Consider the following 25,297-nt stretch of genomic DNA (forward strand, 5'->3'; position numbering starts at 1 on the left):
CCCCCCTCGTCACACATCGTCACAAATGTCTGACCCCCCCTAGGTGCGTGACGTCATTTATGGACGGCCCCTTACCTGGTGGAACAAAAAAAAATTTCCTTGCCTACCTCCACCTTCTCTCTTCTCGCATCCCCCTGTTCCACTCACACGGCTTGGGGCGGCCGCTGTTTCTCGTTGTCTTCGCCGGGAGTTCGAACTCCGCATTCACAACGTGGCTCTGCGCTTATTCAGCAGCGGTTCTCAGACTTTGTTGGCGACTGTACTGCCCCCTTTTGTTGAATTTAGTTCCAAACAGAGGAGCCCCCCCCCCCCCCCTTGCCTGACCCGACGTGGTGGTTCTGAGAAATCACCGTCTGAATAATGAACGTGAATATCTTAACCAATTGTCCACTTTGTGGGGTATTCTGGCCAGCCAAACTCAGCGGACGTTTCGATCGCAACATTTGCGATCGAAACGTCGTCGTTTTTTGTTATTTTTTTGCTATTTTCTTGGAACCTATCTGCGTGACTTTACCGAAAGACCCAAAGCAGATGAGGGTGGGCTAGTTGTTGTTGGTGGTGGTGTTAGGGGGACGCAGTCGAACTTGCGGAACGCGTCGATTACTTTGTCCCACGTGACTCAAGAGCTCGCGCGGGATGATAATAATAATAGTAGTTCAATTTGTAACGCGCGCAAATTTGCAGACGTAGTGGCCGCAACTCAGAGGCGCGGAGCCAAGCTCAGAGTCGCTCAAAAGCGCGTGATTGTAGAGGTGAGTTGTTAAGTGTCTCTTGAAAGAGGCGATTGAGGTGATGCTGCGAATGTGCAGAGGTGATATCGTTCCAGACTGTTGGGGCTGCCACCGAGAAGCGGCGCATAGACACGATGACCATCCTGGATCTTGGTATCAAAAGGAGGTAGTGAGTCGCGCTGCGCAGGCATCTGCCGTGTGCTGAGCTGCAAGTTGTGAATAATGAAGAAAGCTACGGCGGGCAGGCGGATATGAAGGCATTGTGGCAGAGGCAGGCGGTCTTGTATGTGACGTCCCGCGCAACCGCGCGGGACGTCCTCAGACGCAGCCTTCGAGCTCGCGCGCTCTGCGTCTGAGCGCGTGTCACGCCGATGATCGCTCCCGGAGCCTCATCCCACCCTGAAACGCCCGCGGATGCGTGTTTGTCAGCCGGCGTGAATGCCACCCCAAGCTCCGTCCGTGCGCGCATTAAGAACGACGCGCACGCTCGCTCCCTCCGATACGAGAGAGAGAGAGAGACGGGGATGAGATCATGATCCAGGAGGTGACGGTGTCACGTGGGAAGCACATACAGAGAACGTATTACGACTATTAATTTATATTTTTTACCAGGTTAAGGCCCCACTGAGATATTTAGCTGTTTTTGAGAAGCGATCTGGCCATCACAAATTATTGCTCAACGAAGTGGCGGCTTATCATCGAGTAGAAATTTACAGCAGCCAAATACTCCGAGCGAGTGTTGTCGATTCTAACTGGGGATAGGAAAAACCGGAGGACCTGGAGAAAAATCCACGCGACCACGGGGAGAGAGAGAGACACCACAACCTCCAAATATACAGCAGCAGATGTGAGGGTTGGGATCGAACCCACGTCCTCCTGTACACCAGGCGAGGTAGTTAACATCTCCTAGCCACCGTGATGATGATGAGAGAGAGAGACACGCAAACTCCAAATACAACAGGCATCAGGGCCGAGATCTAACCCACGACCTCCTGTATACCAGGCGAGGTCGTTAACATCTCCTAGCCACCGTGATAATGATGATGAGAGAGAGAGACACGCAAACTCCAAATATACAGCAGGCGTCAGGGTCGGGATCAAACCCGCGACCTCCTGTATACCAGGCGAGGTAGTTAACATCTCCTAGCCACCGTGATGATGATGATGAGAGAGACACGCAAACTCCAAATATACAACAGGCATCGGGGCCGAGATCGAACCCACGACCTCCTGTATACCAGGCGAGGTCGTTAACATCTCCTAGCCACCGTGATAATTATGATGAGAGAGACACGCAAACTCCAAATATACAACAGGCATCGGGGCCGAGATCGAACCCACGACCTCCTGTACACCAGGCGAGGTAGTTAACATCTCCTAGCCACCGTGATAATGATGATGAGAGAGACACGCAAACTCCAAATATACAACAGGCATCGGGGCCGAGATCGAACCCACGACCTCCTGTACACCAGGCGAGGTAGTTAACATCTCCTAGCCACCGTGATGATGATGATGAGAGAGACACGCAAACTCCAAATATACAACAGGCATCGGGGCCGAGATCTAACCCACGACCTCCTGTATACCAGGCGAGGTCGTTAACATCTCCTAGCCACCGTGATAATGATGATGAGAGAGACACGCAAACTCCAAATATACAACAGGCATCGGGGCCGAGATCGAATCCACGACCTCCTGTATACCAGGCGAGGTAGTTAACATCTCCTAGCCACCGTGATGATGAGAGAGAGAGAGACGCAAACTCCAAATATACAGCAGGCATCAGGGTCGTGATAAAACGCACGACCCTCCTGTACACCAGGCGAGGTAGCTAACATCTCCTAGCCACCGTGATGATGATGATGATGAGACAGACGCAGACTCAATTCACAGCAGGCATCTTCAGGGTCGAGATCGAACCCACGACCCTCCTGCACACCAGGCGAGGTAGCTAACATCTCCTAGCCACCGTGATGATGATGATGAGACAGACGCAGACTCAATTCACAGCAGGCATCTTCAGGGTCGAGATCGAACCCACGACCCTCCTGAACACCAGGTGAGGTAGCTAACATCTCCTAGCCACCGTGATGATGATGATGATGATGAGACAGACGCAGACTCAATTCACAGCAGGCATCTTCAGGGTCGAGATCGAACCCACGACCCTCCTGCACACCAGGCGAGGTAGCTAACATCTCCCAGCCACCGTGATGATGATGATGAGACAGACGCAGACTCAATTCACAGCAGGCATCTTCAGGGTCGGGATCGAACCCACGACCCTACTGCACACCAGGCGAGGTAGCTAACATCTCCTAGCCACCGTGATGATGATGATGAGACAGACGCAGACTCAATTCACAGGAGGCATCATCAGGGTCGAGGTCGAACCCACGACCCTCCTGCACACCAGGCGAGGTAGCTAACATCTCCTAGCCACCGTGATGATGATGATGACGAGACAGACGCAGACTCAATTCACAGCAGGCATCTTCAGGGTCGAGATCGAACCCACGACCCTCCTGCACACCAGGCGAGTTAGTCAACATCTCCTAGCCACCGTGGCTCGCCCACCAGCGTACCGTGGGCCTGCCGGTAGCCGTGGAGGCGAGCGCCGGGCCCCGCGACGTAGTAGGGCCCCTGCACGGGGGCCCCGGGGCCGTCCAGGTGGTTGAGGAAGGCGTCCAACTCGTCGGCCGGCATGAGCTGCCCGGCCGCCCCGGACTCAGGCCCGTAGCCGCCGTGGCCTAGGTTGGACTCCACGCCGTGGTGGTGGCCGTGGTGGTGGTGGTGCTGGCCCGGGGCGAGCGTCGCAGAGGGCCCGTGCGGGTGTCCGAGCCACCGGCCACCCTGCTCGACGCTCCCTTCCATCGCGACGGCGGCGGTGGAGGAGGTCTATGCCAGCGCTTCTGCAAGGAGGAGGGTGGTGGAGGTGGTGGAGGTGACAATGGTGATTATGGTGATGGTGGTCGTGGTGTCAGCACGTGTCCATGGTGGTGGTGTTTATAGCGGTGGTGGTGGTCGTATTGATGGTAGTTTGGTGGTGGTAGTCGTGGTGGCATCGGGTAAGATCGGGAATGAGGTAAGTGGGAGAGAGAGAGAAACACAGGTGAGAAACGGACATGAGCTGCGAAAGCAAAATAAGAATATAACAATTTAATTCTTCCACGATCGCTTTGTCAATCCACTGCTGGGTGAAGGTCTCCCCACTCCGCATCGGTCACGTGGGCTGTTTGACCATACTTCACCCTGCCGGTGAAGTGCGCGTCCAGAGGGGGTGCTCAGGGGTCGTCGGATATCACTCGCCACTGATGTTGGCCGTGGCCGAGTATCAAACTTAGGCTGGCCAGGTTCACAGCGTAGTCTCTGGGAGTGTAGGGTCTCTGAGTGAGTTTACGGGTCACTATGTAACTATATGGGTATCTATGTAAGTATATGGGTCTCTATGTACGTCTATGGGTCTCTATGTGTGAGTTTATGGGTCTCTATGTGTGAGTTTATGGGTCTTTATGTGTGTTTACGGGTCACGATGTGAGTCTATGGGTCTCTATGTGTGAGTATACGAGTCTCTATGTAAGTCGATGGGTCTCTATGCGTGAGTTTATGGGTATCTTTGTAACTATATGGGTATCTATGTAAGTATATGGGTCTCTGTGTACATCTATGGGTCTCTTTGTGTGAGTTTATGGGTCTCTATGTGAGTTTATGGGTCTCTATGTGTGTATATGGGTCTCTTTGTTTGAGTATACGAGTTTCTATGCAAGTCTATGGGTCTCTATGTGTGAGTCTATGGGTCTCTTTGTGTGGAAATGGGTCTCTATGTGTGAGTCTATGCATCTCTATGTTTGAATATACGAGTCTCTATGCAAGTCTATGGGTCTCTATGTGTGAGTTTATGGGCCTCTATGTGTGAGTCTATAGGTCTCTTTGTGTGGAAATGTGTCTCTATGTGTGAGTCTATGCGTCTCTATGTTTGAATATACGAGTCTCTATGCAAGTTTATGGGCCTCTATATGTGAGTCTATGGGCCTCTATGTGTGAGTCTATGGGTCTCTTTGTGTGGAAATGTGTCTCTATGTGTGAGTCTATGCGTCTCTATGTTTGAATATACGAGTCTCTATGCAAGTCTATGAGTCTCTATGTGTGAGTCTATGGGTCTCTATGTGTGAGTCTATGGGCCTCTATGTGTGAGTCTATGGGCCTCTGTGTGCGTCTAATGGTCTCTATGTGTGAGTCTATGGGCTTCACTGTGTGAGTCTATGGGTCTCTATGTGTGAGTCTATGGGTCTCCGTGGTGTCAGCACGGTTGGCATTGAGCCCCCCTTTGCCCGGGGTGTCCTCTCGACCCTGGGCCCCCTACACCTTGTGGTGGGCAACCGGCGCAGTTGCACCGCCTGCGCACTCCGTGGCGGGGTCGCGACACTGGGCGGGCTTCTTTAATTTGGAACGCGTCGCATTTTTGCGTCCTTGCCAGAAGTGCTCCAGAGACGGCGGGGATTTTGGGAGTGTGGGAGCGCGGGGGAGGAGCGGTGGCGCTGTGGTTAGGGCACTGCGCTACGAACCAGACGACCCAGGTTTGACTCCAGCTCACGCGGCCCAACAGCGGCGCGGATAATATCTGAACCGGTCCGACGTCTCCGCACGCATCAAAAGAGTCACCTGGTGCGGTGTGTAAGCAACAGCGGTGGGGAGACAAAGGCGGCCGGGCGTGGTGTCTGACACGCCACCCCCACGTGTGCCGTGCCGGCCTTCATCGGTGCTACTCGAAAACAGCACTTGCCCCAGCAGTCTGTTAGAGGCTATACGGGGGATCTTTGTTCCCTTTATAAAAACGAAACGTCTCATCGACCGTAATTGCTGTCAAACGTTCTGCCCGTCGTGCAGTCAGTGTCACACACACACACACGCGCGCGCACGCGCGCACGAAAGACAAAGATCCCCCGTATAGCCTGAACAGACTGTTGGGACAAGTGCTGTTAGCGAGGACCTTTGAAGGCCGGAACGGCACACGAGAGGGTGGGTGGCCAGCACCACGCCCGGCCGACTTTGTTTCCCGCATCAGGTACTCATTTGAGGCTGAGTTGACCTAGGGGAGGCCCATGACCAGTTCAGATAATCGTCACTGGGTGTTGGCCGTGAGCGGGAATCGAACTTGGGTGGCCGGGTGCGTAGCGCAGCGCGCTAACCACTACACTACCGCTCCCCGCACACACGTACACACACACGCGAACACACACACACGCGTACAGACACACACACGTACACACACATAGGCGTATACACACACACACGCGTATACACACACACGCGTATACACACACACACGCGTATACACATACACACACGCGTATACACACACACACGCGTATACACACACACGCGTATACACACACACACGCGTATACACACACACACGCGTATACACACACACACACGCGTATACACACACACACGCGTACAGACACACACACACGTACACACACATAGGCGTACACACACACGCGTATACACACACACACGCGTACAGACACACACACACGTACACACACACAGGCGTACACACACACGCGCATACACACAGATGCTCGCGTTTACGTGTGTGTGTGCAGTAGTGCAGCAGTTAGCGCTACGAACCCGAGCTCGATTCCTGGCCACGGCCAACACCGGTGACGATTATCTGAACTGGTCCTGGGCCTCCCCTAGGTCGACTCAGCTTCAATTGAGTTGCGGGGAGACAAAGGCGGCCGGGCGTGGTATCGGCCACCCACCCACTCGTGTGCCGTTCCGGCCTTCATAGGTGCTCGCTAACAGCACTTGCCCTAACAGTCAGTCCAGGCTATACGGTGGGTCTTTGTCTTATACGATAATAAAATATATACCGGAGATCCCCGCTTTTACGACACAATAAATCCATGGAACTCCCTTCATATAACGAGCCCGTTTTCCCATAGTACAAACAGGAAAAACGCCAGTTGACGATGTTGTTGCGTTTTTTTTTCCCTTTCCGTGTTTAACAGGGGGGGGGGCGTTTCATTTGACAAAAAAAAAATCCACACGAAAAAAACCCTTGAGAAGAGCAAAAGCGCCGAAGCCACATCGGAAACCAGACAGAATGTGGGTTCGGAGTCGTGTCAGAAGCTGCGAGTTTTGACGGCGTAAATAGAACCGGTGATATTTAACGTCGTAAATCGGGTACACGCTGTAAAATATACAATAACCTCTTCTTGGTTCTTTCGGTAAAGTCACGTAGAAGGGAAGTAAGTATTTTATTACTTCCCTTCTACGTGACTTTACCGAAACAACCAAGAAGATGAATCCCTGCAGTCACGAAAGCTTTAAATCGAAAAATACAATAACCTGTATCTGTCCTCCTGTACGTGTATATGTATCTGTCTATGTGTATGTATGTATGTGTATATGTCCATTTCTATGTGTGTGTGTGTCTCTGTATGTGTATCTGTGTGTATGTACGTGTATGTCTTTTTCTGTGTGTGTGTGTTTCTGTGTGTGTCTCTGTATGTATTTACGTGTATATGTCTTTCTCTACGTGTGTGTGTGTGTCTCTAGTCCGGCAAAACAACTTCCTACCTGCTCATGGTGCCGGACGGGCAATGCTATCTTGGGCAGTGCTGTGGGGGGAGGGCCAATTCCGATTAGCCTTTCCCCTCATGGCATTTGTGACCACCACAGTGACCAAAAGGGGGCTATGGATGGGTGCGAGAGGCTGGTAACCCCTCCACCTTAAATTCATTACCACTAAACCACGACGGAAATTTTTAATTAATAAGCTTGTGCCAGAGGCCCCGGGGGGACAGCTGTCTATGACCTCTACTGGCCAAACTCCATTTGGCGGAGCCAGGAGATTGAATCTTTACCCTCGGGGCTCCTCCAGAAACAACAAAAAACCACTGCGTGTGGCCACGTGGAGTTTTCGAACGCTCACTGCGGAGGAGAGGCTGCCACTCCTCTGTTGGGAGCTGGACCGGTACCGCCTGAATCTCTGTGGTATTCAGGAGGTCCGGTGGACCGGCTCTGGGGGGCGTGGGAGCGTGGCATTGAGGTGTTGGAAGCTGTAAGCCCCAGGCTACTTTAGGTTCGCCTTCCCATCAACCAGAGGTGAGGAGTGGTGGTCGTGGTTACTTATGCCCCCACTGAAGACGAACATCCGTGAAGGGATGCAAGCAAGGCCGATGAGTCAGATGCCTTCTATGACCTCCTGTCACAGGTGCTAGCTAAAGTGGCCCCTCGGGATAGAGTCATCTTGTTGGGCGACTTCAATGCCCGAGTTGGTCATGATGCTGGCACCTGATCTGGAGTGATTGGAAGGCATGGGCCAGATCAGCTCAATAAAAACGGCAGGAGGCTGATAGATTTTTGTGCAGCTCATGGGCTTGTAATTACCAACACGCTGTTCTGGCATCGGCGCATCCACACATCATGGATGCATGCCGGGTCCAAGCAAGAACATCTGCTCACTACATAGTGACGAAACAGCAGATGCGGACCCATGTCCTTGACACCAGGACCTACCGTGGAGCTGATCTGCCCACTGACCGTCGACTTGTCATCTGTAAGATGCGCCTGCCATTCTTCTACTCCAGTGGTGGGTGTACACACAGGACCCCATTCAAACCCTTAGTGACATGGTCTCAGCTAGCTTATGAAAGTTGCAAGCGAGAATTTAATCATCGCTTGCAGCTGGGGTTGGCATTGTCCACCACTCCTCCTGTTGTCGTGGGGAAATGGGCGAGGTATAGGACTGACTCATGTAGCTGCAATGGCTGCTTTGGGTACACGGTCCAGACCTCCCCAGAGACCCTGGCTGACAGAGGAGGTGTTCAGGCTGGCTGATTAAAGCGACAGGCCCACTCTCATCGTCTACAGCATCCCACGTCAGAGAATGAGGAGGTTTGCCGCAGCATTCGCTCGGAGGTTCAGAGAGCCGTAAGGTGCTGCAAGGATGGGTGGTGGTTGCAGGTTGCTGAGGACATAGTCTGCCTCAATGGCCCGCGATCACAAATCGCTACTTAATTCTATAAAAAAAGGAACCTGCAGCGCCGCACCTATTGCCATCATTAGGGGAAAGAACGGTGATCCAATCTCTGACCCCCAGGAACCGGTTTGCAGATTTGCTGAGCATTTCTGTGAGGTCCTGGGGGAGGGGACATCCCGCAGCCTGGATAGCAACGTGGGACAAAGTGGGAATGACCCTACAGAGGCTGCGGTGCCTCAAATATTGGAAGAAGTCACCCCCTGTGAGTGGCTAGCTGAGGTGCTATCTGTTGAGGAAGTACTGAAGGCAATCCAGAGTCTTAGACCAGGAAAGACACCGGGCAGAGATGATCACCCAAGCGAAATGCTGAGGGAGGGTGGAGTTTGTGCACAGACTGCCCTACATGACATCATAACAACAGTCTGGACCACTGGATGGGTTCCGCAGGACTGGAAGATGCCCTGTACAGACTGGAACAACTCCAGGGGCATCTCACTCCTCAGTGTGCCGGGAAAAGATCTGGCAAAGATTATTCAACTTTGCTTTGCTAGGCACACTGAGGAGAGGCTTGCGGAGCCCCAATGCGGTTTCAGGAAAGGACGGTCCTGCACAGATGCAATATTTTCTGTCCGTCTGCTACAGCAGAGGTGTAGGGAAATCCAACAAGACCTACATCTCTGCTTTATTGACCTGGTCAAGGCCGATGATACCATCAGTAGGCCTGGGCTTTGGGTAGTTCTTCGTGCTTTCGGAGTCACTTACCCTCTGCTCACAATCAATAAGGACCTTCATAATGGTGAGTGGGCCCGGGTAAAACTACGTGGCCGGGAGTCGGAGCCATTCTATGTACACCTTGGGATGCGACAGGGATGTCCTCTTGCTCCCACATTATTTAACATCTATTTCGACCACGTAGTTCGTGAAGATATCTGTACCGGAGGAATTTACATCTGGTACAGATACAATGGGAGGCTGATCGATGCCTGGGTGGGGTCAAGGGATGGCTCCCTATTGCGCAACCATGTTATGTATGCCGATGATGATCTGGTAATTGCTGCTCACTCAGAGGAGGAGTTGGAGGCGCTGCTGCTGAACCTGGAGCGTGCCACTAAGAGGTGTGGCCTTACCATCAGCCCCACCAAAACTAAGCACCTGCCTGGGTATTTGTACCATCGGACACTCCACCCCCACAACTCCCAATTGGTGATAGGGCAGTTGTGGAGAGAGTGGAGAGTTTCCCATACCTGGGCAGAGTGCTCATGACCGGCTCCGGTTTAACGGCAGAGGTCTCACTCCGAATCAGTCGAGCGGCATTATCTTTTCATCGGTTACGTAACGCTGTGTGGAAGCTACCTGGTCTGTCGCTCTGCATGAAACTTCAGGTCTTCCCTCACTTCTCTACGCTTGCGAAACGTGGATCCCCCTATTGGAAGATCTTCGCCGGTTAGAAACATTTAGGCTCACCTGCCTACTATCCATCCTGAGTTTAACAAGGCTGGATTGTGTGAGGAGCTCACAAATCCTTGAAAGATATTGACAAAATTCTCATCGATGAGCTCCTCCGGCAGGGAAGGCTGCGTTGGCTGGGCCATGTAGCCTGCATGTCCAGCCACCGCATGACTAAACAGCTTTTGATTGGCCGGATCGAGGGGGCGAAACGGGCGGCATTGGCTAGAGAAGAGATGGAGTGATGTGGTACAGGAGGATGCGGTGTCAAGATCGGCCTCTGTGGAGAAGGCTCGTGAAGGATGCTACTGGGCAGTCGGAGGCAGTCGCCCTCCAACAACAACGGAGGGCAGAGGAGCAACGCTCACAACAACGAGCGGAGCGCCGGGTGGCTAAAGCACAGCAAGTTGGCACAGTAGGGGGCACAGGTGGTGCATCAGCCAGTCATCTCGGTCATCTCAGTCAGTCGACCGGTGGCACCTGCTGGGTCTGCCCCGTGACCTCCTGCCAGCGGGCGTTCGACACTTCACGTGGCCTCAAGGTGCACATGGCCTGGCACAAGCGTCGTGGTGACGTCACCACCACTTAGTGGCGAATGGCGGTTGTTGTTGTTGTGTGTCTCTATGTGTTACAGGGTATGTCTAGCCATAGACTCGCGCACTGCATCGCGTGCGTTCGGGCCTCCTCTAGGTCGACTCGGCCTCAAATGAGTACCTGGTGCGCCACTGGGGAGACAAAGGCGGCCGGGCGTGATGTTGGCCACCCTCCCCCTCGTGTGCCGTACCGGCCTTTACAGTATATAGGTGCTCGCTAACAGCACTTTCCCCTACAGTCTGTTAAGGCTATACGGGAGATCTTTGTATTTTTTTGTCTCTGTGTGTGTGTCTCTGTGTGTGTGTCTCTGTGTGTGTTTTTCTCATCTCGGTCAGTCGACCCGTGGCACCTGGGTCTGCCCCGTGACCTCCTGCCAGCGGGCTTTCGACACTTCACGTGGCCTCAAGGTGCACTTGGCCTGGCACAAGCGTCGTGGTGACGTCACCGCCACTTAGTGGCGAATGGCGGTTGTTGTTGTTGTGTCTTTCTCTATGTGTGTATGTGTGTCTCTGTGTGTATGTCTCTGTGTATTTCTGTGTTTCTCGGTTTATTTAGACACGTGTCTGAGGCTGGATTTTTGGCACTGTTGTTGATTTGCATGTAAGCACTATTTATTTAGTGTTTCTTCTGTTTGTAGTAAGCGCTGGCATGAGTTCCATGTCAATAATCTGTTGCTTTGCCCCTCATTCATTTGCGCATTCCCACCCCGCAATGCCCTGCGACTGACACCACCACCGAGGCTCTTGGGCTGTGGGTCTCTGAGTCTCTTTCTAACTCTATGGATCTCTCTGACGTCACCACGACGCTTGTGCCAGGCTATGTGCACCTTGAGGCCACGTGAAGTGTCGAACGCCCGCTGGCAGAAGGTCACGGGGCAGACCCAGGTGCCACGGGTCGACTGACCGAGACGACCGAGACGACTGGCTGATGCACCACCTGTGCCCCCTACTGTGCCAACTTGCTGTGCTTTAGCCACCCGGCGCTCCGCTCGTTAGATCTTTATGTGATTCTCTGGGTCTCTTTGAAACTCTGTGGATCTATGTCTACATGCAACCCTTTGGGTATCTAGGATGAATATCTGCGTAAATCGATGAGTACATGTAACCCTATGGGTCTCTATGTAACTCTATGGATCTCTGCGTCATTCTACGAGTCTCCATGTAACCCTATGGGTTTCTATGTAACTCTATGGATCTCTCTGTAACTCTATGGATCGCTGCGTCATCCTACGAGTCTCCATGTAACCCTATGGGTTTTCTATGTAACTCGATGGATCTCTATGAGACTCTATGTAACTCGGTGTAGCTGCTGTCACTGCCGTCCATCTAGAAGAGCTGCTGAGCTCGATGGGACTTTCCAGCTGAAATAAAGAGGAAATATGCGTGTGTGTGTGTGTCTGGGTGTTTCTAATCTGCGTGCTTCCTGGCGATGTTTACACAACATTTAGGCTGGCATGCCTACGATCCATCCTGGGTTTAACCAGGCTGGATTGTGTAATGAGCTCACAAATCCTTAAAAGATCAGGACAAAGTCCCATCGGTGAGCTCCTCCGGCAGGCAAGGCTGCGTTGGCTGGGTCATGTAGCCCACATGCCCAGCCACCGCATGACTAAACAGCTTTTGTTCGGCTGGATAGGGGGGGGGGGGGCTAGACGGGCGCGGCACGGGCTGGAGAAGAGATGGAGTGATGTGGTACAGGAGGAGGTGGAGCTGAGTGGACTTGCCGATGACTGGTACCAGCGGTGTCAAGATCGGCCTCAGTGGAGGAAGCTCGTGAAGGACGCTACTGGGCAGCAACAACGGAGGGCGGAGGAGCGACGCTCACAACAACGAGCGAAGACTAAAACGCAGCAAGTTGGCACAGTAGGGGGCACAGGTGGTGCATCGGCCACTCATCTAAGTCAACCCGTGGCACCTGGGTCTGCCCCGTGACCTCCTGCCAGCGGGCGTTCGACACTTCACGTGGCCTTAACGTGCACCTAGCCTGGCACAAGCGCCGTGGTGACGTCACCGCCACTTTGTGACGATTGGCGGTGTGTCTGAGTGTGTTTGTATCTTTGTCTTTGTGTCTGTCTGTCTCGCGGTGGTGCAGCGGTTAGCGCGCTGTGTGCTACGAACCCGGCAACCCGAGTTCGATTCCCGCTCACGGCCAACGCCCGTGACCCCCCCCCCCCACCCCCCCACACATACAAATATAAAGATCCCCCGTGAAGCATTGTGGCAAGTGCTGTTGGCGAGCACACACATCTAAAGGCAAAGTTTCCCGGTATATCCTTTAACAGACTGTCAGGGCAAGTGCTGTTAGCGAGCATCTACGAAGGCCGGCACGGCACACGAATGGGTGGGCGGCCAAGACCCACGCCCGATCGTGGCGATCTTTACACACCGCACCAGGTACTCATTTGAGGCTGAGTCGACCTAGGGGGAGGCCAAGGACCGCTTCAGGTAGTCGTCACTGGCGTCGGCGGCCGTGAGCGGCCAATCCAACTCGTGTCGCCGGGTTCGTGGCGCACGTGGCGCGCTAACCACTGCGCCACCGCTCCCCAAACGCACGCGCGCAGACACAGAGACTCAAGACTCGGTGCGATGCAACATCATCAGCAGCGGCTACCCTCTTCGCGCTTGATCCACGTTGGGAATGTATGAAAACATAGGCGGCATCAACATTCCTCCGGCAAAGGGCATATCCCCTTGTTGTTTTTCCCAACCCTCCAACCCCCCGCCGTTTCTCTCTCTCCCTCCTCACCGCGATCCATGCTTGCTAAATGTGCAGGGGATCTAAACAGTCATCGATCAAGTTCCAGTGGCGGCCAATGCAACGCCACGAAAGTTCCGTGTTTTTGTCGCGGGCGAAGCCTCCCTCGACGAGGGCCGCTACTTACCACCCTCCTGCAGATTAGCGCGGTTGGCTAAGGTACGGTGCGAAAGAAGTTCGACGTGCAGAGCGACACGGAGAGACGCACGGAGACAAATTCAAGACGCCGGCCGCAGGAGCGCGACTGTGGACGAGCAATACAAGTTATGGATCGTCTAGTAACACCCATAGAGACACATAGAGACACAGAGACACATAGAGATACATAGAGACCCATATAGATACATAGAGACCCATAGAGATACATAGAGACCCATAGAGATACATAGAGATACATAGAGATACATAGAGATACACAGAGACACATAGAGATACATAGAGACACAGAAACACATAGAGATACATAGAGACCCATATAGATACATAGAGACCCATAGAGATACATAGAGACCCATAGAGATACATAGAGACCCATATAGATACATAGAGACACATAGAGACATAGATATATAGCTATACACATAGAGACATAGATATATGTAGCGATACATAGAGACGCGGTTCGAGGTGGTGGGTGGTGGGTGGGTGATGCGTGGGTGGGTGGTGGATAGTGGGTTGGTGGTGGATAGTGGGTGGGTGGGTGGATGGATGGTGGATGGAGGGTGGATGGTGGATGGTGGGTGGTGGATGGTGGGTGGTGGATGGTGGATGGTGGGTGGTGGATGGTGGGTGGATGGTGGGTGGTGGATGGTGGATGGTGGGTGGTGGATGGTGGGTGGTGGATGGTGGGTGGATGGTGGGTGGTGGATGGTGGATGGTGGGTGGTGGATGGTGGGTGGTGGATGGTGGGTGGATGGTGGATGGTGGGTGGTGGATGGTGGGTGGGTGGTGGGTGGTGGATGGTGGATGGTGGTGGTGGATGGTGGGTGGTGGATGGTGGGTGGATGGTGAGTGGTGGATGGTGGATGGTGGGTGGATGGTGAGTGGTGGATGGTGGATGGTGAGTGGTGGATGGTGGGTGGTGGATGGTGGGTGGATGGTGAGTGGTGGATGGTGGATGGTGGGTGGTGGATGGTGGGTGGATGGGAGTGGTGGATGGTGGATGGTGAGTGGTGGATGGTGGATGGTGGGTGGATGTGGGTGGTGGGTGGTGGTGGGGGTGGGTGGATGGTGAGTGGTGGATGGTGGATGGTGAGTGGTGGATGGTGGATGGTGGGTGGATGGTGAGTGGTGGATGGTGGATGGTGAGTGGTGGATGGTGGGTGGTGGATGGTGGGGGATGGTGGTGGGATGGTGGATGGTGGGTGGTGGATGGTGGGTGGATGGTGAGTGGTGGATGGTGGATGGTGGGTGGATGGTGAGTGGTGGATGGTGGATGGTGAGTGGTGGATGGTGGATGTGGGTGGATGGTGGGTGGTGGGTGGTGGATGGTGGGTGGGTGGATGGTGAGTGGTGGATGGTGGATGGTGAGTGGTGGATGGTGGATGGTGGGTGGATGGTGAGTGGTGGATGGTGGGTGTGAGTGGTGGATGGTGGATGGTGGGTGGATGGTGGGTGGTGGGTGGTGGATGGTGGGTGGGTGGATGGTGAGTGGTGGATGGTGGATGGTGAGTGGTGGATGGTGGGTGGTGGGTGGTGGATGGTGGGTGGGTGGATGGTGAGGTGGTGGATGGTGGATGGTGGGTGGATGGTGGGGTGGTGGATGGTGGATGGTGGGGTGGTGGGTGGTGGATGGTGGGTGGATGGTGGGTGGGTGGATGGTGGGTGGGGTGGTGATGGTGGATGGTGAGTGGTGGATGGTGAGTGGTGGATGGTGAGTGGTGGATGGTGAGTGGTGGATGGTGGGTGGGGATGGTGGGTGGATGGTGGGTGGATGGTGGGTGGATGGTGGGTGGTGGATGGTGGGTGGATGGTGGGTGGATGGTGGGTGGATGGTGGGTGGTGGATGGTGGGTGGATGGTGGGTGGATGGGGGTGGTGGGTGGTGGGTGGTGGATGGTGGGGGGATGGTGGTGGTGGATGGTGATGGTGGATGGTGGGTGGATGGTGGGTGGTGGATGGTGAGTGGTGGATGGTGAGTGGTGGATGGTGGGTGGTGGGTGGTGGGTGGTGGATGGTGGGTGGATGGTGGGTGGTGGATGGTGGGTGGTGGATGGTGGGTGGATGGTGGGTGGTGGATGGTGGGTGGATGGTGGGTGGGTGGATGGTGGGTGGGTGGTGAGTGGTGGATGGTGGGTGGTGGATGGTGGGTGGATGGTGGGTGGTGGATGGTGGGTGGATGGTGGGTGGGTGGATGGTGGGTGGGTGGTGAGTGGTGGATGGTGAGTGGTGGATGGTGAGTGGTGGATGGTGAGTGGTGGATGGTGGATTGTGGATGGTGGGTGGAGAAGCGTTGCACATTGTTTCACTCCCCGCGTGGGGAGTTCCAACTCAGCCGTCGAGCTCTGGACCGCGAGTCGGGCGCGCGACCCACTGGGCCACCACTTGCGGCAGCAGTCGTTGTGAATAAAATAAAGTGAATAACAATAAGAACCATTTAACCATCGTCGTCGCCGTCGCGAATGTTTGCCTTCTAACTCGGAATTGCCACTCGCTGGGGGGGTGCAGAGCCGTGGCGCGCGTGGTGAGCGCTTCGCACAACGAACACGGCGGAATGGAAGTTCAACTCCCGGACACGGCTGGCGAAGTGAATATCTCAGACAGCCTCCTGCACATCCACCTTGACCAGCGTGGTGAAGTATGGTCAAACGCCCCGACCGCATAATTGTAGGCTCTCTCCCAGCGGTGGATTGAGAAAGGGCTCAAAGTAAAATGTATTTATTTTAGAATTTGCTCTCTCCTCCGCTGAAGCACTGCGATAACAGCCGCAACACGAGTTGGACTTTCTAATCACGCGATGTGTCTGTATGTATATATAAACTTACCGTGCACTCGACTTCAATCCCACCGTTTCGTGACACTTTAAAGCTTTCAAAGTCTCGAGATAGATAGACCAGGAGGGCTGGCAAAAAAAAGTAACCACAAGAAGAAGAGCCAAATTATTTTATTTAGTTTAAATCGAATTCGGTAAAAAAAATAAAAAAAATAAAAAAAACTCTCCCCCCATAAATATTTCAATAGACAGCAACAATACGGACGCGTGGTGAGCGCGAGACGGCGGTGTGCTCCTTAGTGGAGTTGGGTCACCACACAGTAAGTCCTCACGAAGAGCCGAGAGAGACGCGACTCCCAAGTCGACACCCTGAACGACTCAGCTAATGCGAAGCTCGTCACGGTTGTACCAAACACACACACACACGCGCGCGCGCACATATATATATAATGTACAACAATGTTCTTTCTTTTTTTTCTTGTACAAAATGCTGCTGCTCTCGCTATCTGTACCGGTCAAACGAGACGGCGCAAGTCACCCGTGCCTACCGCAGAAGGCGGCTCGGGTATGTTCCAGAGTGCAGGATGCATGCGGGCGAGTGTTTTGAGACAGCGATGAGGGCTCGCTCTACCTCCTCTGATGTCTCTGCCGGGTCACTGTGCCTCATTGTAGGCGCAGGCTTTGTTGGGAAGCCTCGTGGGTGAGTCTCAAGACTCGGGGTTTCTTTCAGGAGGGTCCTGCCACGTATTCTGTGCTGCTTGCTGCTTGCTGCTGCTGGTGTGTGTGTGCGAGACTCTATTTGAGTAAGATTCGGGTAATTCTAGATTTGAAGCTTTCGTGACTGCAATGATTCATATTCTTAGGTTTTTTTCGGTAAAGTCACGTAGGTAAAAACATTAAAAAGTAAAATAAAATAAAAATAAAAATCACAACGTTTCGGAGGCAACACAAGCTTCCGTCTTCAGGTGGTACCGTCACAGCCACGACAGCTGTATCAAGTAAATGAGAGATTGCAGAAGCTACCACTCCGTTTATATAATGGTTGGAGAAGGTGGTGGGGCAAGGGCCGCATACTTATTATTAATATGGTAAGGTGAGGTTTGAGACTAAGAATAGACTATTCTTAGTATCAAACCTTACCGAAAAAACCTAAGAATAAGATTCGGGTAATTAATTTGGCATCGGAATGTTGGGGCTAATATCGGTCACATTGTGTGCGCGTGTGTGTTTTGTTGTTGTTTGCTCTGGGAGGAAACCCGACGGAGAACAGGGAGAGACACAAACTCCACGCGGACATGCGCCCGGGTTCGGGAGTCGAACCGTGGCACTTATTGTCATCATCGCTTCACACAAACTGCGCTACTCTTGACGCATACAAAGCGTGCGTACAACAATGCCATCGTAGGGCCGGTCACCGTCATCGTCATTGCCATCAATGTCCTAATCATCATCATCATCATCATTGTAATCGATATCTTAATCATCATCAGGGACATAATGCGATTGATTTATCAAATGTCTCGTCGCGCTTACAACTTCACAATTAGAAGTACAAATACGGCGCTGAGGAGTAAAAGTAAACAAGAACAGGTAAAGGTACAAGGCCTGCACATTCTTTCTCAAGCCACTACTGAACGGTGATGATTACTTATTGATCCAGGAAAAGCTAAACTAAATTATGAACTATTTTTATTTTACCAGGTAGGACCCATTGAGCTCTTTTTAAATCCTTTATATTAAGTTCGCTTGCTTGCGTGCTTGCTTGCTTACGACCGTGCAAATCTTTCGGTCGTTTTTTAACCCATTTCCCGTGATCCAATCGAGCTGACATTTTGCACACAGATTCGTTGTGCGAGACAATTAATTTTCGTGAAAAAAAATTCCGAAATTTTACACTGTTTAGGGAAAATAAATAAATATTTAATTACCAATTGCTTAATGCTGGCAGACAATCATCTGACCCATAGGTAGCAGCCATCTCAAGCCAAAGGACGAGAGGACTCTAGCCGCCACGCATATAAAGGATTTAGAGTGAAACACTTTTTTTTTTACGGGTTAATTTTTAAAATCCTTTATATTAAGTTCACTTGCTTGCTTGCTTGCGTGCTTACGACCGTGCAAATCTTTAGCTCGTTTTTTAACCCACTTCCCGTGATCCAATCGAGCTGACATTTTGCACACAGACTCGTTGTGCGTGACAATTTGTTTTCGTGAAAAAAGAATTTCCAAAATTTTCCACTTTTGAGGAAAAACAAATTTTCATATTAAATTTTTAGGAATGTTTTTTCATATTTAATTTAAAATACCAATGTGATGAAAACTCTTACTCAAGAAAAACAGAAATGAATAATAAAATGAAACCGATGCCACGCATATAAAGGATTTATAGTGAAAAACTTTGTTTTTACCGGTTAATTTTTTCAGAAGCAACCTGGCCACAAATAATAGCGAATCACCACGTGGAAACGTGTCGCTGCCGAATACTCTAAACGCGTGATGTTGATTCTAAATGTGGGGGGGAAAACCAGAGGACCCGGAGAAGGCTATATGGGGGATCTTTGTTTTTGTGTAAATGTGTGGAGCGGTGGTGATATGGTTAGCGCGCTGCTCTACGAACTCGGCGACCCTATGTGAGTATATGGGTCTCTATGTGAGTATATGGGTCTCCATGTGAGTTTATGGGTCTCTGTGTTAGTATACGGGTCTCTATGTGAGTATATGGGTCTATGTAAGTCTATGGGTCTCTGTGTTAGTATACGGGTCTCTAATGAGTATATGGGTCTATGTGAGTCGGTGGATCTCTACGTGAGTGTACGGGTCTCTATGTGTATATACACGAGTCCCTATGTGAGCCTATGAGTCCCTATGTGAGCCTATGAGTCCCTATGTGAGTCTATGAGTCTCTATGCGAGCCTATGAGTCCCTATGTGAGCCTATGAGTCCCTATGTGAGTCTATGAGTCCCTATGTGAGTCTATGAGTCCCTATGCGAGCCTATGAGTCCCTATGTGAGTCTATGAGTCCCTATGCGAGCCTATGAGTCCCTATGTTAGTCTATGAGTCCCTATGCGAGCCTATGAGTCCCTATGTGAGTCTATGAGTCCCTATGTGAGTCTATGAGTCCCTATGCGAGCCTATGAGTCCCTATGTGAGTCTATGAGTCCCTATGCGAGCCTATGAGTCCCTATGTTAGTCTATGAGTCCCTATGCGAGCCTATGAGTCCATATGTGAGCCTATGAGTCCCTATGTGAGCCTATGAGTCCCTATGTGAGTCTATGAGTCCCTATGTGAGTCTATGAGTCCCTATGCGAGCCTATGAGTCCCTATGTGAGTCTATGAGTCCCTATGCGAGCCTATGCGTCCCTATGTGAGTCTATGAGTCCCTATGCGAGCCTATGAGTCTCTATGTGAGCCTATGAGTCCCTATGCGAGCCTATGAGTCTCTATGTGAGCCTATGAGTCCCTATGTGAGTCTATGAGTCTCTATGTGAGTCTATGAGTCCCTATGCGAGCCTATGAGTCTCTATGTGAGTCTATGAGTCTCTATGCGAGTCTATGAGTCCCTATGTGAGTCTATGAGTCCCTATGTGAGTCTATGAGTCCCTATGTGAGTCTATGAGTCCCTATGTGAGTCTATGAGTCCCTATGTGAGTCTATGAGTCCCTATGTGAGTCTATGAGTCTCTATGCGAGTCTATGAGTCTCTATGTGAGTCTATGAGTCTCTATGCGAGTCTATGAGTCTCTATGCGTGTCTATGAGTCTCTATGTTAGTCTATGAGTCCCTATGTGAGTCTATGAGTCCCTATGTGAGTCTATGAGTCTCTATGCGCGTCTATGAGTCCCTATGTGAGTCTATGAGTCCCTATGTGAGTCTATGAGTCCCTATGTGAGTCTATGAGTCCCTATGTGAGTCTATGAGTCCCTATGTGAGTCTATGAGTCCCTATGTGAGTCTATGAGTCCCTATGTGAGTCTATGAGTCCCTATGTGAGTCTATGAGTCCCTATGCGAGTCTATGAGTCTCTATGTTAGTCTATGAGTCCCTATGTGAGTCTATGAGTCCCTATGTGAGTCTATGAGTCTCTATGCGAGTCTATGAGTCTCTATGTGAGTCTATGAGTCCCTATGTGAGTCTATGAGTCCCTATGTGAGTCTATGAGTCTCTATGCGAGTCTATGAGTCCCTATGTGAGTCTATGAGTCCCTATGTGAGTCTATGAGTCCCTATGTGAGTCTATGAGTCCCTATGTGAGTCTATGAGTACCTATGTGAGTCTATGAGTCTCTATGTTAGTCTTTGAGTCCCTATGTGAGTCTATGAGTCCCTATGCGAGTCTATGAGTCTCTATGTTAGTCTATGAGTCCCTATGTGAGTCTATGAGTCCCTATGTGAGTCTATGAGTCTCTATGTGAGTCTATGAGTCCCTATGTGAGTCTATGAGTCCCTATGTGAGTCTATGAGTCCCTATGTGAGTCTATGAGTCTCTATGTTAGTCTATGAGTCCCTATATGAGTCTATGAGTCCCTATGTGAGTCTATGAGTCCCTATGCGAGTATATGAGTCCCTATGTGAGTCTATGAGTCCCTATGTGAGTCTATGATTCCCTATGTGAGTCTATGAGTCTCTATGTTAGTCTATGAGTCCCTATGTGAGTCTATGAGTCTCTATGTGAGTCTATGAGTCCCTATGTGAGTCTATGAGTCCCTATGCGAGCCTATGAGTCCCTATGTGAGTCTATGAGTCTCTATGCGAGTCTATGAGTCCCTATGTGAGTCTATGAGTCTCTATGTGAGTCTATGAGTCCCTATGCGAGCCTATGAGTCTCTATGCGAGTCTATGAGTCCCTATGTGAGTCTATGAGTCTCTATGTGAGTCTATGAGTCCCTATGCGAGCCTATGAGTCCCTATGTGAGTTTATGAGTCCCTATGCGAGCCTATGAGTCCCTATGTGAGTCTATGAGTCTCTATGCGAGTCACTGGTGACCAGGCTTAGACGGCCTACTCGCGAGACTCGAGATCCCGGTTTGGTCATCGTGATTCAGGGGACTGCTCGCTTAAACACAAATGTGAACCCGGCATTCTCAGTGGGGTGCGTCTCACCGCCACTTGACCCCGTGACCCGCACAATGTTTTACCTCTTTAACCGTCCGTGCACCGGGGACATATTGAGGACGCTGAGCTTAAGCAGGCCCAGAGGGAGACGCGGGGGAGTGAGGAGGAGACACAGGGAGAGAGGGAGACAGGGGGGAATGGAGGATACACAGGGAAAGAAATGGAGACGGGGAGAGAGAGGGAGACAGGGAGAGGAGAGACACGGGGAGAGGAGAGACACGGGGAGATACGGGGAGACACGGGGAGACACGGAGAGAGGAGAGACACGGGGAGAGGAGAGACACGGGGAGACACGGGGAGATGAGAGACACAGAGAGACACAGGGAGACACGGGGAGACACGGGGAGACACGGGGAGGGGAGAGACACGGGGAGAGGAGAGACACAGGGAGAGAGGGGGAGACACAGGGAGACACGGGGAGACACGGAGAGACACGGGGAGACACGGAGAGACACGGGGAGAGGAGAGACACAGGGAGATACGGGGAGACACAGGGAGACACGGGAAGATGAGAGACACAGGGAGAGAGAGGGGGAGGGTGCCACGATTAGAGTCGTTAACTTTTACTGAAGCTCTCTCGTGGCCACGGTTAAGAGGCTGCCGTGAGATTGGCGTCTACCGCTCCACCCTCAGATCGGTCCGCCCACTCGTTCTGTTCCCTATTTATCGTCCGCAGTGGAGTTGGTTTTTTGTTGTTGTTGTTGTAGCTTAGTCTTCGTATTCTTGACCCGCCCTGGCTAGACATCTGTGAAATAAAGGAGCTTCATAGATCATCGGATTCCACCCGCAGACTAAATAAACGTTCTGATGCTGATCTTTCTTCTTGCCTATGATGAGGAACGCGTTCAGGAGCTGGATACCAATGTCTGCTGCTGCTGGCCACGATACAGAGAGAGAGTTCGTGTCGCTGTTCCTTCATCACCGCTCCTCGCTAAGTAAACTAAACTTTTCTTTTCTTTTCTTGGTTCTTTCGGTAAAGTCACGTAGAAGGGAAATAATAAAATAATAAAAATAAAACATAATAAAATAATAATTATCATTTTATTATTTCCCTTCTACGTGACTTTACCGAAAGAACCAAGAAGATGAATCCCTGCAGTCACGAAAGCTTTAAATCGAAAATTTATTTTATTGTGCCCAGGTAAGGCCCACTTAGCTGTACCGCTCCTTTTCAGAAACGAGCTGGCCACAAATGATTGCTCATTGAAGGGGCTTATCACATGGAAATGTATAGCAGCCAAATGCTCGAAGCACGTGTTTCTAAACGTGGAGGGAAAAACCAGAGGACCCGGAGAAAAATCCACGCGACCACCGGGAAAGAGAGAGAGACACTCAAACTACAAATATACAGCAGCAGGCTTCAGGGTCGGGACCGAACACCCACGACCTCCTGTATACCAGGCGAAGTAGTTAACATATCGTAGCCACCGTGATGATGATGATGATGAAAGAGAGAGACACGCAAACTCCAAATATACAGCAGCAGGCTTCAGGTTCGAAATCTAACCCACGAACCTCTTGTATACCAGGCGAGGCAGCTACCACAGTACTTCGTACTGAGTCATAAAATTATATTATATATTTTTTACCTCCCCACACCCCCATGAATTGCAGACAAGCCATTTGCCAACTGGCGCCGCGCTATTTTAACGCTAAAACGACTTCAAGTCAGACAGAGTTGGCACAGAATGTTTGCGTGACTTTTTGATGACTGCGCGCCGATAATACGCGGGCCGGAATGTATTCGGACCATCAAAGCCGCCACCACCACCACCAGCACTACCAAACAAAGATAAAGATCCCCCGTAAAGCCTTAACGGGCTGTTAGGGCAAGTTGCTGCTAGCGAGTAGCACCTATGCAGGCCGGACAGTGCACACGAGGGGGTTGGGTGGCAAGCACTACGCTCGGCCGCCTTTGTCTCCCCACTGGTGATGTCTTTACACACCGCACCCAGGTACTCGGGAAGGCCCAGGACCGGTTCAGATAATCGCCACTGGGTGTTCGCCGCGAGCGGGAATCGAACTCGGGGTCGCCGGGTTCGTAGCGCAGCGCGCTAACCGCTGCACCACCGCTCCCCTCCAGCACTACCACCACCACCAGCACCACCACGACCGATTTGTATGATTAAAATTTTTTTTAAATCCTTTATATTAAGTTCACTTGCTTGCTTGCTTGCACGCTTACGACCGTGCACATCTTTCGGTCGTTTTTTAACCCACTTCCCGTGATCCAATCGAGCTGACATTTTGCACACAGACTCGTTGTGCGTGACAATGTATTTTCGTGAAATTTTTTTCCCATAACTTTACACTTTTCAGGAATTTTTTTTTTTATTTAATTACCAATTGCTTAATGGTGGCAGGCAATCATCTGACCCATAGGTGGCAGCCATCTCAAGCCAGAGGACGAGAGGACTCTAGCCGCCACGCATATAAAGGATTTATAGTGAAAAACTTTGTTTTTACGGGTAATTTTTTTTACCAGCTCAGTCCCACTGAGCTGTACAGCTCTTTTTCTAGGCGACCTGGCTATCACAGATGATAGCTCAACGAAGTGGCTCATCAACATCATCATCATCGCGTGGAAATGTTTGTTGTAAGATGGCGAAGTCAAGTCGAAGGATGTCCCTCCCGTGTCATACCGTTACCACCGCCGCGCAAGAATGATCGAGCATCGGGGCGACACCCTCATTACAGAGGCAGCGGCTATCTCTTTCCCGACATCGAAAAAGCCCGAGGGGCTCCGGGATTCGCGGTTTAATTACAGACGGAGGAGCGGGGGGAGGGAAGGGAGTGATGGGGTAAGGGGGAGGGAAAAAAAACACAAGAAAAATTATAATGCCCTTCTTTGATGGCCCGAGAGATAAGCCGAGGCTCGCGGTCGGTGGGTGTGCGGGGTGGGGGAGGGCGGGTGATGTGCCCCGCGGTGGCTAGGAGATGTTAGCTACCTCGCCTGGTATACAGGAGGTCGTGGGTTTGATCCCGACCCAGACGCCTGCTGCTGTATATTTGGAGTTTGCGTGTCTCTATCTCATCATCACCACGGTGGCTAGGAGATGTTAACTACCTCGGCCGGTGTACAGGAGGTTGTGGGTTCAATCCCGACCCTGAAGATGCCTGCGGTATATTGAGTCTGCGTCTGTCTCATCATCATCACGGTGGCTGGGAGATGTTAACTACTTCGCCTGGTATGCAGGAGGTCGCGGGTTCGATCCCGACCCTGAAGATGCCTGCTGTATATTTGGAGTTTGCGCCTCTCTCATCATCATCACGGTGGCTAGGAGATGTTGACTACCTCGCCTGGTATGCAGGAGGTCGCGGGTTCGATCCCGACCCTGACGCCTGCTGCTGTATATTTGGAGTTTGCGTGTCTCTATCTCATCATCATCATCACGGTGGCTAGGAGATGGTAACTACCTCGCCTGGTATACAGGAGGTCGTGGGTTCGATCACGACCCTGAAGATGCCTGCAGTATATTGAGTTTGCGTCTGTCTCATCATCATCACAGTGGCTGGGAGATGTTAACTACCTCGCCTGGTATACAGGAGGTCGTGGGTTCGATCACGAACCTCAAGATGCCTGCTGTATATTGAGTCTGCATCTGTGTCATCATCATCACGGTGGCTAGGAGATGTTAACTACCTCGCCTGGTATATAAGAGGAAGTTTGCGGTGTCTCTCTTTCTCCTCCTGGATATCGCTCGACGTAGTGGCTCGTCATCACGTAGACA

General features: G+C 51.7%; 1 protein-coding gene across 1 annotated transcript in view; it reads right to left on the minus strand.

The window, feature by feature from the left end:
• LOC133356471 (endothelial transcription factor GATA-2-like) overlaps window positions 1-25,297 on the minus strand; it is a 64,046-nt gene that overhangs the window by 11,329 nt on the left and 27,420 nt on the right. Inside the window, exon 2 of the mRNA XM_061574002.1 lies at window positions 3,320-3,646. Coding sequence (XP_061429986.1) covers window positions 3,320-3,608 — 289 coding nt within the window. The 5' untranslated portion in view covers window positions 3,609-3,646. The remainder of the gene's footprint in view (window positions 1-3,319; window positions 3,647-25,297) is intronic.

Source organism: Lethenteron reissneri, chromosome 54 (genome assembly GCF_015708825.2).
Source record: "Lethenteron reissneri isolate LAM-NWPU_2019-01 chromosome 54, ASM1570882v1, whole genome shotgun sequence".
NCBI classification, from domain to species: domain Eukaryota; kingdom Metazoa; phylum Chordata; class Hyperoartia; order Petromyzontiformes; family Petromyzontidae; genus Lethenteron; species Lethenteron reissneri.